We start from the raw sequence: 17,342 nt of genomic DNA on the forward strand, positions 1-17,342 counted from the left end.
CGCTCACAAAACGTCAAATAGATTATAAGGATGAAAAAAAAATGTAGAGGAATGGTGAATTCCCAAGCACAAACAGGTATTTGAACTAGTGAACAGATCAGCTAAGACGGTTTGGTAAAAGACACCAACAAGCAAAATTATCAGTAAAAGCTAATTTGAGTAACCGTGGTTGTGCGAATAAGTTCTTAAACAACAGCTTTGATCTCAATTACTTAGATCCTTGGTGAAAGCTGATCGTGACAATATCCATTTATATGGACTATTGATGAATGGAAGAAAATTCTGAAACATAAGTTCATAGCAGCACATTGTGGGCAGATATGGAAGAAAGCAGAAAATTGCAAGGCAAAAGGTAATATAAGAAGAATAGAAGCAATTGACTGAGAATACATAAATAAGCAATTAACTGAGGTACATATGAAATAGGAACTGTCTTATATATAGCCTATATCGAGATGTCACACATCAGGTCGACAAATTCAAAGGCAAAATAAGAGTAAGACACCATGTACATTAGTAACCCCCATGACGGAAAGCACCTAAATACAGACTCTTACCAACAGCCTCAACATTCTTCCTCCTTTGGAACTTTTGAAGTACATGGAGACTTCGGAGGTGGCTGAAACAAGAAGAGATTACTTAATGTCTATTTAAAAGAAAACTGCAACATGACAAAATTCAAACATAAATGTGATAAAGGTAGGGGTGCAGTTCGTGAAGCTAATTTCTATATTGTGAGAATTTACAATGTCAATGTCTTAGTATAGTAATCTTAAAATTACAAACCAACGGATAAAAGAGGTGACATGCCTGATCATCATTTAGTGACCTGTATGATAAAAGTGACATTGTTGATTTTGTTTTCAAAGATCATACTTGCTTGCAATCTTTTTCTTTTTCTAGATAAAAGATTTTACTGTACATAAAATTACAAATGAGAGAGAGAATACCGACACCCAGCTTACAGAAGATCTAAAATCTTTACAGGTATTACAAGAGAAGAAACCCTGTGGTAGGTGGCATCGCTCACACACACAATGGGAAGATTATTTCTTTCATGGAATTTATTATTCCTCTCAACTACCATAAAGATCATAAACACCATAAACAAGAAGAAGACTCTCTAGCAGACTGCAGCCAAAACATTTCTTTTGTGTGAAATTTCATACATTTCAAAGACCTATAAGAGGAGATTGTTCGTTATAAGGGTAACACGTGTGCCCATTCAAGTTGAGAGAAATTTCATAAATTTCCAGCAATTTTAGAATTAGAAATAAGTGTGTCTGTGGTAACATCCACGTGAAGAGTAGAAGATAGCATTCGTAAGAACAGATTCCGAAAAAAGAAATCTGCACCCACTGCGGATATGACTATAGAGTACTGAACAAGACAAAGATACATAATAGAAGTGGTTCAGGGACTTCCTAGTTGGATGTGAGATTAAAACGTTAACTCAACTATTAACCTTTCAACTGTTTCTTAGACAACAGAAAAACGCTAGCTCTCGGCGTTTTTCACTTTCAATACATCCATTTTGGACTCAAATTCAATTACGAAGGCAGGAATTGCTATCCTTCCTTCTAATAGATGTATAACATCAGTTACTTACGAAGGCAGGAATCACTGTCCTTCCTTCTAGTAGACTTATATTGGGGATGGATGTAGTACCCAAAATTGATGAAAATTTTGATTAAGATATGAATTAACACTATGCTGTTTTGATGTACAAGCCCTAAAATCTAAACATAGCACAATTGTAGCAAGGCCTTTACAACACACCATAAGGGGTTCTCCCCCTTCTGTAATTTCATACTGTCAATGAAATTGTTCCTTATAAAAAATTACTAATAGAATAAAAATAAAAATCTGCCCATTTACTGATGCTCTTTGGTATGTGTGTGCTTTTGGTGGGGGAGGGAGGATTGTTAAGGAACTCTTGTAAACTGTAGCTTTTTCTAGCCTTTGTGACACCCGTATATAGTACATTTCCTATCCTTCTAATCAAACAAATATAATTCACATAAAAAAGAAAACTGTAAAATATAATGTTGACAATCTGCACATGATCCAGATTCAAAAGCCAGTCTTTCGCATGGCAACACAATGCACTACACCATACAAGAACTGAGATACAATCACATGTGTAACATACCTTACACTGGAGACTCGTTAGCGTAGACCTCAGTAACTGATCCCCAACAATGGACCTCAACCTTCTTACGAATTCATCCCTGCTGATCTTTTTTTCCTAATACAGAACCAAAAAAGGGGAGTATCAAGATTATCCCCAAGAAAATTAATTTACACGAAAGCACTTATAGACACTTTCACTTACTCTAAATAAGCCATAATGACCATAAACCAATTTCATGTCATTGAGAGAAACGTCTTTTGAAATGGCATTCAACAACCTTGGAAAAGGCATCCAGGGGGACTTCGGAGTCTTCAAAGAGCTAGATCCATGATCATGCTTTTCCGAGCATCTCTTTTTGGGAGCTGGCGAAGACACGCAATCCTCCTCCTAAAAGTAAATGACTTCCTTCAATATTAAGATGAAAGGAAAACAAGCAATCTAGGTCTTGCTTTAACAATTTGAGAGTCCCAAACTTTTTTTACTATTCATGTGCATCGTGTGTAGTCCGAAGAGGATTCCTTTGATTACAAAACTCTTTCCTTCGTGGGAAAAGAATTGTATGGATATAGTAAAAACTTGCAAAGAAATGGGGGGAGAACCAACAAGAGCAACGGTACTTCGCAAATAAAGTTTTCTTCCCTTCCTCTTTGATTCATCCCCATCCATACTCCGTATAGCTTTTATTGCCCAACTAAAAGAACTTTTACATTTCTTCTAAACCTGTGGCCGCAAAAGGGCTCCAAATTTACGAATCGTTCCATGCAGCATCCGAAGGTCTGAAGAACTCACACTTTTAACTCTAAGGGCATCAATGACGCAAGATTGTTTCCTTGATCTTCCTATGAAGAACCAAGTAATCTGGCTTGCCCAGGAGGCTATGTAATGAGCCAATTGAAATAATTACAGAGCATTCTGATACGACAACTAAAGAAAAAAGGAATTTGGCTAGTGGAGGCACCTAAGAGTTAGAACCATTACAGTCAACAAATACTTAAAGGCAGGTCAACAAATATTGAAGTATTACGTACATGTTCATTGAGTTGGAAAGAAAACTTATTCTGGCCATCATCAAACCAAAAATTGTGAATACAAACAATCTTAAATGTGGTTCAGGGAGGAAATTGAAATAAATTAACTCAACTACAAACAGGAATAAAAGCGTTGCTGGGACGAGATTGGAGACAACCTTAGGAAATCTATGCCGGCCCAAAATTAAGTTCAACTCACTGAATAATTAAAAGCTTTCATAATTATACATACACAAAAAAGAGGCAATGAAACCACTCAAGAATTCCCTGATTATCATAAAATTAAAACCTCAGAAAATCCCACCACATAGAAGGTAATATTAGAGCCCATAAGAAGTGGCTTACTGATTCAATTGAAGAGCAATTTAACTGCAACTGGTCCTGTCGCCCTTCAGAATCAATTTGAAAAAAAAATATATGTATGTTAGTAACTTAGATCTCCACAAGTCTCCCCGTCCCAAATAAGAAAAGGGTGGGTAGAGAGAGAAGTGAGGGAAAATAAATTAATGTACAAATAGTAATAATAATTTTAAAAAAAGAAACATTGCATTCATGCATCCTGTTCAGTACCAATTTTTCCTTAAGATACATGCGGCATGAAAGATTAGGAAAAACACCGCAATCCCATAAACAAGAACTGAACAATAGCAACCAAAAGAGAACTTACCACGTTCAAGAGGACTTGATGATATCTTGAAACTTACAACATACTCTGGAAAAATGTGGCTTTTCATATTAACATAGGAAACTAAATATTGACTTGGATTATGAAGGTCGTCTACTCCACTGTCAAAGTTTACAGAGCTGGGATGATATGGTCCACATCCAGGAGCGACAACTTCCACATTTCCCAATATGACATGACAGAATGCTATGTATCTAACCCCTTTTTCATCATCATCGCAATAGCTTGCACTAAACCAGTGCAGATGTCAATCTCCAGGAGTAATAAAGCAGAACAAAAGAGTTATCCATACACCAAAAGCTAAAAAATAACATACTGCATTTGTTCATAACCTTTGCATCTTTCAGTATTATGGTGATCATAATATGATTTTTTAAAAAGATTACATGAAGAAATAAAAAAAGTAGAAGGGGAGAGGAGGTAATTTCTTTTAACAGAGGTGTGAGTTTAAATACCAGAAAATCACGACCAACGGTATTCTTTGCAAGGTTGAAAGATCCATAAAGCTCAGAAAAATAAAAAGATATATCCTAATAAGGTGGCTATTGCCCTATTAGCTGACCTCGCAATAAACCACCATTAAATTCCATACATTATTGAACAGATGAAAGATGAAATGCATACCTAAGATTTGCGCAGCTTGAAGGTGAAAGGCGAACATCATATAAGGATGTAGGCTTCAGTCCAGAATGGCCTACCCCACCATATGGCATTCTACCAGATAAAGTATCCTTATTCAGAGCTAGCCAACCATACTGAACATTGGCATTCCCACAATTTTTCATGGTTGTCTCTATTTGTTTATGAAACAGATCCAGTCGATCCTGCATTAAAGGACTAGACCAGCGTTTCACCTCAAGTATTTCAATGTTCTTAATAGATTCCATGCTCATTAAGAACATATTTTTTACATCATCCGAATTCACAGTTGAATGAATTAATTCATTTTGAGGCATCGAATAACAACCAATCTCTTTTATTCCTCCAACAGCCTCCTGCGTTTCAGCAACTGGTTTCTGACTTCTAGTTTCACTGCCTTCTTCCAAAACCCCAACAATATCACGAGTTTTTTCTTTGATATTAGATTTCTTAGTATCTCTATTTGACTCTTCAACATACTCTTCCAATTTTGAAATATTTGCTTCAGTTAATCCAATTTCAAGATGCAAATTGATCTCTCTCATTCCTGTATGGCCTGATAATGCAACAGCAGAAGCATCTTCCAGCTCATATGGATGGTACTGATGCATCGCACTGTCACCAGAATAAAATTCTGGAAAGAAACATCGATCATTGTCATCAATCCAAGCAATGTGCTGCTGGATAGCTGTTTTCAGTTCCACTTGTATCATATACAAAGCATCTAGCAGCAAATGACGACCATTAAATTCAACTTCAATTGCCGCATTTTTAATCTGAAACTGTTCCCTAATCAACTTGACAGTTATTTGAGGGTAATCTACCCAATCCCCATCTTCGTAATATAAAAACCTCTGGGGTAGTCCACTTCTACTAAAATTTTTGTAGTTTCTAAGAAAAGATCTCCTTGAGTTTGGCCCACAACTGACTTCACAGTCATCAAGTCTCCTGGACTTGGCATGTTTGTTCCTAGATGAAGACAACTTGGACAAAAAAGCTTTGTAGCCAGCTCCAGCATGTGCCGTGCCTTGATTTGCCCTTTTCCTCTTCAAACCCACAACAATCTTTTGGCCATTATGCAGAACCTTAGTTAACTCTGTTTCCATATTCATCTACAAGAACAATCCTTATCTACAAACTATATCCTAAAGATCAACTATTAGAATATTTACAAATCTCTTCTTCACTATCCAGGGGTTAGATAAGCCATGCAATTGAGAAAATTCATAAACCCTGCAAAACAAATAGTTGTTCAACTTTCAATTTATTAACTAGCAGATTCTTGTTCTTAGTCTGAAAAATTACAATAATGCTCCAATGGTGAGCATCAATATCTTATAGAAAATTACTTGGCACATTTTAGAACTTCCAGATAATAACTATTAGCAGAGAACAACAAATGACTAGCAAAAGAAAATATAAAATCAGATTACGGAAAAGATGAAAATATGTTAACATGACACATGAGTTTATAATTTACTCGAAATATCATTAAAATAATTTCAAGTATTTTTCAAGGTAATTTTCTGTATTTCATAAATCCATGGTAAAATGACATTATTGCAGGAATAGAAACTCCTCAACAAACAACTTTTCTGTGTTCAGTAAGAGGCAAGAAAGATCTCGTTTTTAATATTTCTTTGAGCAGACTTGAGAAAAAGAGAATCTGAAAGAGGAGCATGCAAAGTAGCAATAAGAGTACAAAAATAGTTCGGCTCCAAAAGCTTGTAGAATAGAAAACACAAAAGTGGTCTTTTTTTTAGTAAAAATAACTTTTATTGAAAGAATATAGGGGCACACAGAAAACAAGCCCACAAGAGAAACCCCCTCAAAGAAATGGGGTCCAACCCCGCAAAAAACACAAAAACAATCTTCGTCATATCAAACTTTCTTCCCTGAACCAGAATTCCCAATGTCAATATAAAGTGAATTTCAGCAGATGGAGCAGTTTGGATAATGTTCATGTGAAAGGTATCACTGTCTTCATAGCTCCTTAATAATAAGCCAGAACACCAGCATCAGTTTTTAGCTTGTCTATGGATTCATGCTTCCCCTATACAATAATTTTGTAATGGTCTTCAAAGCCTTCCGCAGACGAATGGTGAGATTCTGTTCTATAAGAACCATTTTGTCAGCTCCTTGGCTTCACAAATGCCTGATCAATGGAATATATGATCCAGCTACCAAATGAGTGCGTAGATGAAATATCAACGAAGAACACTATTCTCCTGTTTTTGCTCATTCATATCTTCCATCTGATTTGGTCAGTCCAGTTCACTGATATTTACAAGAATCGAATTCCACAAATTCTTCCATTCTCTTCACAAATACAAAACCCATTTCTGTATCTGTTCAATTCTGTTTTGCTAGTCATTCAACAAGTCCAGAAAATGAATAATAGATTCAAGATCCAGCCATCCACAGATCTTACAAAATTGGACACTGGAGTGTCATCTGTCCAAACTAAATATGGTTCCAAAACAAAAATAAGATCCTCTGCTTTAAATAAATAGTTTGGACAATAGAAGAATAAAACTCTTTACCACTTCCAAATCAGTATCGAAATAATTCATCATAATTCATAAGTAATAACGAAGATATATACAAGTCAAGATCAAGTTCAGAAAAGTATGGAAAACAAGAAGCACAAAGATCATTTCCCTTTTGGGATGAATGAAATCTCCCCATGGGACTGATACTCTAAGAAACAGTAGCAGAGAAGGAACCCGCCATTGCAATACTTCCCCCAACTGTTGCCCTATCTGTCCTGGAAGTACATAATCTCAAGATCACCTCTTCATATATTTCTATTGCCCTCAATTGCTAAGGTATCTTTCTAATGCTTTTAATGTTCAGTAGTATGCTCCCCTTTCCATCATCCAAGGTTTGACTCAATTATTTCTAGTCAACTACTTCAAACAAAACCAAGAGGTCTTATCCATAAAAAAAATTCTTTAGATGCTTGGATGAAAATGAAGATTATGTCTTTTCACCATCTTTGTAGAGGTGCCCGTTCCTTGTACAATACTTAAGTGCTCTTAAAATAGTTCTATTGTAAATATATTTCTTTTATTATTAGCACCACTTCAGTAACCCAATTGGTTCGCTTAAGGCAATCTCTCTTCAACCTTTTAATTTTTTCAGTATTCCCTTCTTTTCAAAGTCTGGTTGGTTCTATAATTATAACCGAAAACAAAACAAACAAAGTACTTTCCACTATTAATATTGACCATTTCAATTTGAATTAATCTAGTCTAATGGGAACCATTAAGAAATTCGTGGTGCTCTTAGGCCACCAGAAAGTAAGAGATTGGTGATCTCATTCTCATTGAAAGTTAAAAGGCCATATATTTCTGTCCTGTGCAACCTCTGTGCAATATGTATAAATGTGGCACCAAGGTTATTGAACGGCTTGTTTCTTCTCTGACTACACAGTAATGGGATTTCTTCAAGTTAATATATCTGTTGTGAATAGGACTGCGTGATGTTGCTAGATAATTAGTTTTTCTATGAGAAACAAATTTTATTGATGTATATATTACAAAAGAAGGAAATCGACTCAAACCAAAGGAGTTGCAAAAGATTTCTTCAATTGATCAAAATACAACAGAGTCCTCTTTACTTCTAGGATGGATTCCCTTTTTTGGTCATGGAATTGGCCCGCTATATCAGTATGGTATTTTGAAGGCTTCTAAGGCAGCTTCAAGTTTCTTAATGATCATAACCCTTCTACCTTTTTTCTCTTCCCTTCTACTATAGTATGGTAGCATAGGATGCCACTGGCCTCTTTGTGTCTTTGTCAATATGAAACATTTTAGTTATCTGGAATTTTGTGTATGTACAGTAGTTCAACTTGTGTGTGGAGCCGTCCTCTTATTTGGCTGTAGTTTCTGTTATTTTGTGTTCTGTAATCAAACTCTAGTTCTCCTCTTTTGCCAGTGTTAGTGTTTGAATATAATTTCGTGAGGGATTATCCACACAACAAGCCTCAAAAACACCATGCTAGGCCACCAATTCTGTTTACGTATCATAGGAAGAATAAGAAAAAACATGAAACCAATGAGGGGGAGACAAGTGGCAAAGAAGATCATGGCCATGAAACCAATCCAGAGCAGGCACGTGTTGAAAGGGAAGAAAGCAAGGAGGATGGGGACCAGAAAGGGGGACCCACCGTTAGTTAGTAGTGGGTAATTAAAAAGGGGACAGGAGGCACAGAGAAGGGTACGAATGTTTTGAAGCAAAAGGCAGGGCAGCCACCTCCTGAGAGGGGAGAGTGCAGCACCAGGTTACCGTTTTGTTTTTGTGTTTAAGTAGTAGGTTGGTAGGGAAGAACGGGGGGAGGGAAAATCCTTGTTATTGTGTTTTGGTGTTATTTTCATTTCGTATCTGTGTGTATTGCTCACAAGCTTGATTGTTCTTTCGAGCTCGGTGGGACATTGTTATTAAGCTTAGTGTTACTTTGTCATTTAGTTTCTTGGGCTGTACTCTGAGTTTTGAAAGCAAATAGAAAAGGAAGTTGGAAGTGTCTTAACACACCACTAATGAAAGTGATTCCAACTGCTTTCATCATGCACACCCCAATTAACCCTATAGACCACGTTTTTTTATCAAGAAAAAGGAACCAACTCAAGGCATAGACGCGCCATGTCAACCCCCATTAATCGGTTTCATTTGACAAAAGAAGGCATAAATAAAGAATATATCCAAAATAATAAGGGATTAGCCAACTAAGTCTAAATGTTTTAAAAAGCCCTCTTGTCACGTGCCTAAGCTCGAGGCCCAGATCTGGTGCCTTGACTTGAAAAGGTGAGGCTCACAAAATTAAAGCATTCCTTTTGTGAAGCCCCAAGGCTCGGAGCCCTGCCCCTTGGGTTTTTTCGTCATTTTGTACAATAGTAATAATTAGGGGGTTTTCTTCTTTATTAACTAAATCAAATTTACTAAGCCTAAATGTGAAACATCTTGTGTTTAGGGGTCTTTCTTTCTCGTTTCCACTACACCTATGTTTTCTCTTCGAAATGCAGTTCTTGTATATTTAGTACACCTCACAAAAAAAGCACAGAAATTCTTTTTGCACCTTGGGCTTAAGCCCCAGAAGACTATTGGCCTTGAACTTTAAGAACACTACAAATCATCAAATAAAAGACAAACTCCAATGGAAGAATTAAAGTTCTGATATAACAATAATATTAAATTAAGAGCATGTGCCCAGGAACCATTGAGGTGAAAACAAAAAAAGAACAAGAAGACGAAGAACAGTAACTCTCATCAATTAGTTCTACTTTCAACAATTTTTTTAAATGGAAACGAGTCTCTTTATTAAATAAATAAAAGAGATTAAGGCTCAAAGTACAAGAGACATATACCAAGAGCAATAAGGACTAAAAGAACTGATACAACATAAACCGAGACAAGAGAGAACATAATATTTCAACGAGTTGGACAAGACCCTCTAGAACCCGAGCAAAACAAGAAGAAGAAAATACAAAGCAAAGTGAAAAAAACTTTCAACAAGGAGCCCCAAATTAGCTAAAATCTGAATCACAAATGGCTTCAAAAATGAAATAATAATTACTCTTACAGGGAAAAACTTATTTATAACAAAATAATAATAATAATTGACAAAATCCAGGACTACAGTCAATTTTTCATGGCCTCCTATTGGACTCTAATTCTAAGCTTTTTAGGGGCTTTGGACATAGAATACCATAGTCAACGAACCTTGTTTCTTATCATTCATCAAACCAAACGAGAACAGCTTATATATAACTTTTCAAAACATTTGTAAACTGAAATGGTCTGATCAGAGGGTAATAAAACAAGATCCAAGAAGAAAATACCGTTGTCTGCAGTCAGCGGTCATTATGTACAAACCACTCCTTTTCCCCATTTTTCTGCAGCTACTAAATCAGTCCAATTATTTTCAACCAGCTAACATACCATCAAAATCCTTCAACATAAAAGAAACCAAAAACAATTAAATAAACATAATATTCCACACAAAACAAACTAAAAATAAATTACCAAAGCACAGACGATCCTAAAAAATAACAACATCAACAGATCAAGTAAAACATGTAAAATCAACAAAAAGAGCCCAAATTCAAAACAGAAAAACACAAAATAAATAGAGAAAAGTAGAGGGAGGAACCGAATAAGGAGAATAAAGGAACCGAGAGAGTAAATTACATGATACCTGAGAATGAAACATGGAGATTGAGGATAAAGAAGACGAAAAACAAAAAGGGAATCTAGGTCTTCGGAGGCGGTTTCAGAGGATAGAGGAAGGAGGAAAGGGGGGGAGCGTTGAGAAAGGGGGGAATGGAGATGGAGATGGAGATGAAGATGAAACGACGGCGTTTGAGAGCCGATTCTGACTCGGTGTGTTTGTGGAAAGTGGACTCGGTTGAGTCCGCTTTTGATTGCGACTTGAAAGTTGAGTTTACTTGGGCCCGAAGTTCACGAGGATAACGTTACATATACGCTGTCGTTTTGTCAATATAGATGAGGGCCCCCCACAGCATGCTTGTTTTTGTATATTTATTATTTGTTCTTTCTTTTTTTCTTTCCTTTTATCTCCCGGAGACATGGCCTTCAATCAAATCTAACGATTGTTTATTCGGTAACTAAGTTCATATAAGTTTTATCTTAATTTATCATATTTCATTTATTTACGAACCCAATATATATGTTTCTTGTTCGGTTCTGTGTTTTTTATTTTTTTTCCAACTTTTCATTTTCATCCCTTTTTTTTATTTATCCAAACTAAGATTCAACATTTTTTTAGACGGTTAGTTTTTGTAAATATTTGGGTAATTATAATAGATAATAATTTTTAAAATTATTATTAAGTATGTAGCAATATTTTAAAAAAATTACAAATATAGCAAAATCTATCATTGATAAGCTTCTATCGTTGATAGACTCTTATAGTTTATCAGTGATAGACCAACATTTACTACATGGTCTATCAATGATAGACTCCCATCATTGATAGATTTTGACTGATTTTGCTATATTTGCAATTTTTTTAAAATGTTGCTATATACTTAATTATTTTGAATATAATTGCTGCATTTGCAACTATCCCTAAATATTTTGTCAATTTTGTGTTAATTCATGAGAGTTGGTAAGTTTTTTTTTTTTATTATGTTTGTGACAAAAAATATTATATATACCAAACCTTTGAATATAAAATTAAAACTTCACATGTTAGTTCACATTATCTTAATTCAATAATGATGAGCACGTTTTCCTCTCTTATCCAGAGTTATATATATCCTCTCATATCTAGATTTATACATATCTACGATACTTAGATATATATATCTTTTGTTGTAAATTATCCTACAAATTTGAAAATGTTATAATAGACAATTTGTCCTTATTTGTATGGAAACATTATTAACTGGAGTATTCAAAAGTCTGCATATCGCCTACTTGCATATATTTATAGATAAAATTGGAAGGCATAATTGAAAAATAAGACAGAAGCAATAAAAACAACAATAATAATAAGTTTTCAAATATAGTAGTAAAATAAATACGATGGACCCTAATAGACTAAGACTGATGAACCATAATAAAATAAGATAAACTACTTGTATTTATCTCAACAAGATAAACTACTATTTATATCTAAAAATACCATAAATAGCAGTTACATCACATTGCTATATTTATAAATATTTTCACATAACTTCCCTAATAATAATTATAATAACACAAACCACACACTTCTAGAGAAACTTTGGTCTAACTCCAATTTCCGAACAATTTGGTAGCTCAAGATTGTGGACAAAATTGAGTGGAGGGAAGGCAAAAACGAACAAAGATTGTGCTTTCTTCAAGTTTCAACAAATGCTAGCGCCAATCGCCATACTGTTGCCTCTCTCCACTGCCCATTTGAATCTGAATTGTACTGACCAACTATGCCATTTGCATCCAACTTCTTTCCTCACAATTTTAAGAATTCAAGTGTTTCTTTGAAGAAAAAAAAGTGAAAACCGTAATATAAAAATTGAAACAAAACAATCAGAAATTCACTACCAAACAAATAGATATTTCACATAATTATTTAGTTAATAACAGTATTAAACGTTTCATGATGAGCACTAAGGAAGACGGAATAACTTAAACTTAGTCTATACTACATATTTCTTTACTTCATCCAGAAATCACGAGGTAGGAGATGAAACCCATGGAGGATGTAAAAAACAGAGAATCAATGCTTCTACCTAAACAGTATTTATATAAGATGTTCGATTCATCCAACCATCCTTCGAAAAATTCCAGTCCACATTTCTGTATGTTCACGAGCCCTGTAAGAGATTATATATAATACTAAAGAATATAATTTTGGTAACCTATATTTCAATATATGAAACTATAGCAATATAGAAGAATGTTTTGAGAGTACTATAAAATAGGTCGGCCATCAGATAACTATAACTAAAGAAGCTAATTTTCATTATGATATTGCCCAAACCATGAGAGATGCTGTGTTTCTTCAGCAGAAACTGAGAGAGAATTATGTCAGGCTTTCACTTTTGCTGCAGCTTCCTTGATCTGTTCAATTGTGAAAACACCAAAGACATCGTCATCGGTGATCGCATTGATAGTAGCAAGTGCTAAATCGTCCACACTGACGGGGGGAGCAAGAAAAACGTCGGAAGCAGGAATAGAACTTAGAGGTTTGATGAAGTTTCCAAAGACAGACAGAAACCTTTCCACTGGTTCTCCAACCAAATCCAAGGGAATCTCAAAACCATCTACCCTCCTTTTTCCATAAATGAAAGCAGGTCTAAGTACAACGCCTGCAAATCAATGAAAAATAAGGATCAAAGTGAATAGAATATGCCTGTGAAGTTTGACTGATGATAAAGTTTTTTTTTAAAGTGAAATAATTTTTCTACTCTACTACCCGTTTGGTTAATGAACAAGAATAATCGCCCTAAATTTCGGTCCTTATAAAAATTGCAAGACGTGTAGGAAATTACCAGATCTTGGAAATTTGGAGAGGACCTCAGACTCTGCTTGCCTCTTTCCAGTGAAGTATGAAGATGAAAGTAGAAATGAAGGCAGATTGTAATCATGGACTGATATTAAGACGAATTTGGGAACCCCTACCAAAGAAAAGAATATTTGGAACAGTGCAGCAAATGATGAACCCTCCATCAAAGAATCACAAAAATTGAACTGTCCAAATAGCCTCAACTGCTGGGTTTACAGACTAGTGCGAATTGGAGCTAAGTTTGCAAAGCTTACTGACAGATGGTTACCCATCAAAACATGCAATCCAAAAATAGCTTACCAAAATCATATGCTGCGTTGACAGCCGCAATATTGGCATCACCATTAATTCTTTTCATCTGCTCCTCACTGCCAAAACCTCCAATTGTTGAGACCACTGCCGTAGCCCCAACAAGTACTTCGTCCCAGTTGAGGTAGAAAACATCTCCTGAATAATGTAAACGCATCCTTAATACCCTTGTGTACGTAGGGGGAAGGTTTTTTTTTTTTAAGGAAGTGAATATTTATATAGTATATCATAACAATCAGAAACAAGCTTCTAAATCGTTCCTATTTCCATACTGTGAACACCAGAAATTACATGTCTTCCTAAATCCACTCAGAATACTACATGTGATAAACACACCAATCGCAAAAAACAACATAAAAGAAAAATCAGGTGGAGAGAGAGGCAGGACGTATAAATGGGAAATTCCCTTATTTCTTTCTAAAATGCATCAAACAGTCCTCGTCAATAGCCCACTGACTCACGCCCAACAGCATAGAAAGATCAATAAAAGTGTAGACAGTACATCATATGAATATGGAGAGCAAATTATTTGTGTATATTCAGCTATGGCCATTCCCACAGAACAGTTTCCATCTACAATGCTCACGAGGTTGGAGTTTCCATCTACAATGTTCATGGGAATGTTCCAATTATTTTTTATCTAAGAATATCTTTCAACTCCAATTAGCAAGTTCAGTCAAAATGAAAAATGGTTGATTTCCAACAAAGCAATTCCTTTAACCTTTGACAGTTTATTACAACATGAGGTTGAGTTTGTCTCACGTTCCTAATTGATAGACTTTATACATAGTTTTTATTTCGTTTCCCCAGAGAACAGCTGAAGGGAACTCTTTTGAATCTCATTTGATCTTATGCTTGTTTAAGTCAGGAAATTTCCCTATTTCTTTCTTTGATATCCAAAAGATGCATAAGTTTGAGAGCAGAATTTTATCACCGTTAACATGATATTTAAGGAAACCTTCCTCTCCAATCTCCCTAATAGAGATTTCCACTTGAATTTTTTGCCTCGAGCCAATTATTTTTCCTTTTTTGGCAATCACCAGACATAAAAAAGCCTTTGTCATTGATGCACCAGTTATTCCATCTTTTCATCCAAGACAATTCTATGCTCTACATTATACCCACTGCCTAAATTCTTCAGATCATGAAACAGCAATAAAAGAATCCCAATGTTCGTTAACACGCCAAAGAAACTTGCCTGGAACCCAAGTAACTTGATCAACCCATGAACTTGTATTACTTGGACGACCTGACCTGCACAACGTGATGTTTATGTGAAACAACACATATAACCAAATCAGATAAAAAAACACCAAATCATTTACAATACCTGCTCACACTAACCACTTCGATGCCCTTGGATATTGCCGCCTTACATATAGCAGAACCAACAAATCCGCTACCTCCTATTACCACAACCTACTAAGATAAGCCACACAAACAGAGAACTGATAAATAATCGAACAACACTAACCACCAAAACAACAAAAACCAAAATGCATGCATCAATCTTCATCCAACCACAGAGCATATATACCTTGTCACTCTTAACATCCGCAACAACATCTATAGTATTTGGCGCATAATCTTCTCTCACTCCCGCGTCCGCATAACTACATCTAACACCAAATCGACACGAACTGAAATACAACAAAAACAAACCCTAATTACCAACAGATTCGTTACTTAAAGTCGATGCGTATAAACGCCATTACAATGCAAGAAATCAAAAAAGAGCAAAAGGGGTGGAAATTCATGGAGAAAATTGAAGGGAAAAGAACTGAAAAAGAAGAAAGAAACAAACCGGGGTTGTAAGTGGAGGTGGGAGCGAGGTTGAAAGGAAGGTGTTGAGAGAGGAGAAGCAGAGGAGAGAGAAGGTGAGAAGAAAATCGAGGCCATGTTGTAGTGGGGGATTGGAGTGGATGATGAGGGAAGGAGAAATGGAAGATGGTGGATGGAAGAAATTGATAGGCGAAGAGCTTGGTTGTGGAGCTATGGCAATGGATATTTTTCTTTTTGTGAAGGACTTGCTGGTGGTAGAAGAAGCTCCTAATGAAACACTCGTCTCAGATTTTTCCACTCATAAGTGACACGAGGACGACGACATTTAAAAACAAAGAAATTAACAAATCCACCATAACAAATTTCTCAATTCATAATTATTAGTTAAAAACTAAAATATCGTTTTTGTCCAAACCTATTATTATTATTACTATTAAAAATTAAATTATTAAGAGTAATTCGTAAGTAAAAGTAACAAATTTAAAAACAAATAATTCTTTAATAAATTTCTGATAACTATCTAATTACTTGTTATATTTGTAATATATAAAAAAAAAAAAAGTTACGAGCTGCTTTTTAAAAAAAAAAATTGTCTTACGATGCAATTTTTCAATTGATTATAAATATAACGCCACAGACAAAGAATTTGAATCATAATTCATAATCCATATTCGCACCTGATGGTCTCGAATTTAGTAGAAGTGAATGAACTAGAATCACATCCAAATAAGGAAAATTTTTAGGACACTTATGGTTAAGAAAATTTTGAAAAAAAAAATAAAGTTATTGAGTATGCTAGTAATCTACATTTTTCATTTTAGTGACTTCATTCATTTTTCATTTTAGTGACTCAATTATAGGAACTCTAAAATTAAGTGTTTTTAGTTTAGAGCAATCCTATATTTGATAGCCTCTTGAAAATTTTCCTAGAATACTTGTGAGCGAGAACAACAATATATTATCGAGTTCTAAATTTGAAACGTTGCACTAAATGAGTTTCTTTTTATGTAGATGAAAGTATGAATAATAAAGAGCTTGAGAATGACATATTAAGACGATGATGATGGAGTATACTATCAAAGGGCATGTTTATTGTTTTTAGTCAACAATGCTAAAGCTAGCCCTTCCTAGTTTCAATCTTCGTTCTTAACATACACCGTCTCTTCACAAAGTCCAAGAGAAGATGATGTGTTCTTACTTAAAAGAAGGAACAAGCAAAAGTTACAAAAAAGAACGTTTTCAATTTAGCTTTGAGCCTCTAAGATACAAGAATTCTCTATTTAGTGTAGGGGTTGAAACGGTTCGGTTTGGCGGCAAAACCAAATCGAACCAATTTATTGGTTCAAACCAAATCGTATTTATGTGGTTCAGTTTGGTTTTTAATTTGGATTTACTTTTTTTTTAATGTAAAAATATAAAAATAAATATATAGTAGTTAAAAAAATCTAGTTCGATTTCAATTCAATTTCAAATTTCTTTAAACGGGATTGAACTGAATTTTTCGGTTTCATTTAGTCTTCGGTTTGGTTTTAAGGAACAATTATATTTTTGCGGTTTGAATGGCCACTCCTAATTTAGAGCACTCCAATTGGAAGCATTATTAAATTGTATAGCTTCATAAAACTAAAAAAAAATTAAATTAAAAGTCTATGTATATAATTAATTCGTTTTACACATACACAGTCTACGTATACTTAACTAAGGTTTCGGTACTTACTCCACGCTCTTTCTATTGTAAATTGTAAATACTGG

The 17,342-nt window shown here is 34.9% G+C and overlaps 2 protein-coding genes across 4 annotated transcripts; both read right to left on the minus strand.

The window, feature by feature from the left end:
• Window positions 1–358: 358 nt before the first annotated feature.
• Window positions 359–10,916, minus strand: LOC103503572 (inactive poly [ADP-ribose] polymerase RCD1). Of its 3 annotated transcripts, none has more exons than XM_008467790.3 (8): window positions 10,683–10,916; window positions 10,327–10,436; window positions 4,472–5,719; window positions 3,830–4,077; window positions 3,508–3,551; window positions 2,336–2,521; window positions 2,153–2,248; window positions 359–619 (listed from the first exon to the last, which is right to left on the minus strand). In XM_008467790.3, exons 3-8 carry the CDS (start codon window positions 5,596–5,598, stop codon window positions 566–568), a joined length of 1,755 nt encoding a protein of 584 aa, XP_008466012.2. In that variant the 5' UTR covers window positions 5,599–5,719; window positions 10,327–10,436; window positions 10,683–10,916; the 3' UTR covers window positions 359–565. The 3 variants fall into 3 exon arrangements, with proteins under 3 accessions (XP_008466012.2, XP_050939460.1, XP_050939459.1); XM_051083503.1 differs by having other exon boundaries at window positions 2,336–2,518; window positions 10,683–10,886; XM_051083502.1 differs by having other exon boundaries at window positions 4,472–6,949; window positions 10,683–10,859.
• Window positions 10,917–12,717: 1,801 nt separating this feature from the next.
• On the minus strand, window positions 12,718–15,945 carry LOC103503573 (uncharacterized protein At1g32220, chloroplastic). The gene is made up of 7 exons (XM_008467791.3): window positions 15,613–15,945; window positions 15,346–15,448; window positions 15,139–15,227; window positions 15,007–15,062; window positions 13,800–13,946; window positions 13,486–13,611; window positions 12,718–13,302 (listed from the first exon to the last, which is right to left on the minus strand). The coding sequence occupies exons 1-7, from the start codon at window positions 15,705–15,707 to the stop codon at window positions 13,022–13,024; spliced, it is 897 nt and encodes a 298-aa protein (XP_008466013.1). The 5' UTR covers window positions 15,708–15,945; the 3' UTR covers window positions 12,718–13,021.
• Between the last annotated feature and the right edge of the window lie 1,397 nt (window positions 15,946–17,342).

This window comes from Cucumis melo, chromosome 4 (genome assembly GCF_025177605.1).
Source record: "Cucumis melo cultivar AY chromosome 4, USDA_Cmelo_AY_1.0, whole genome shotgun sequence".
Lineage (NCBI taxonomy): Eukaryota > Viridiplantae > Streptophyta > Magnoliopsida > Cucurbitales > Cucurbitaceae > Cucumis > Cucumis melo.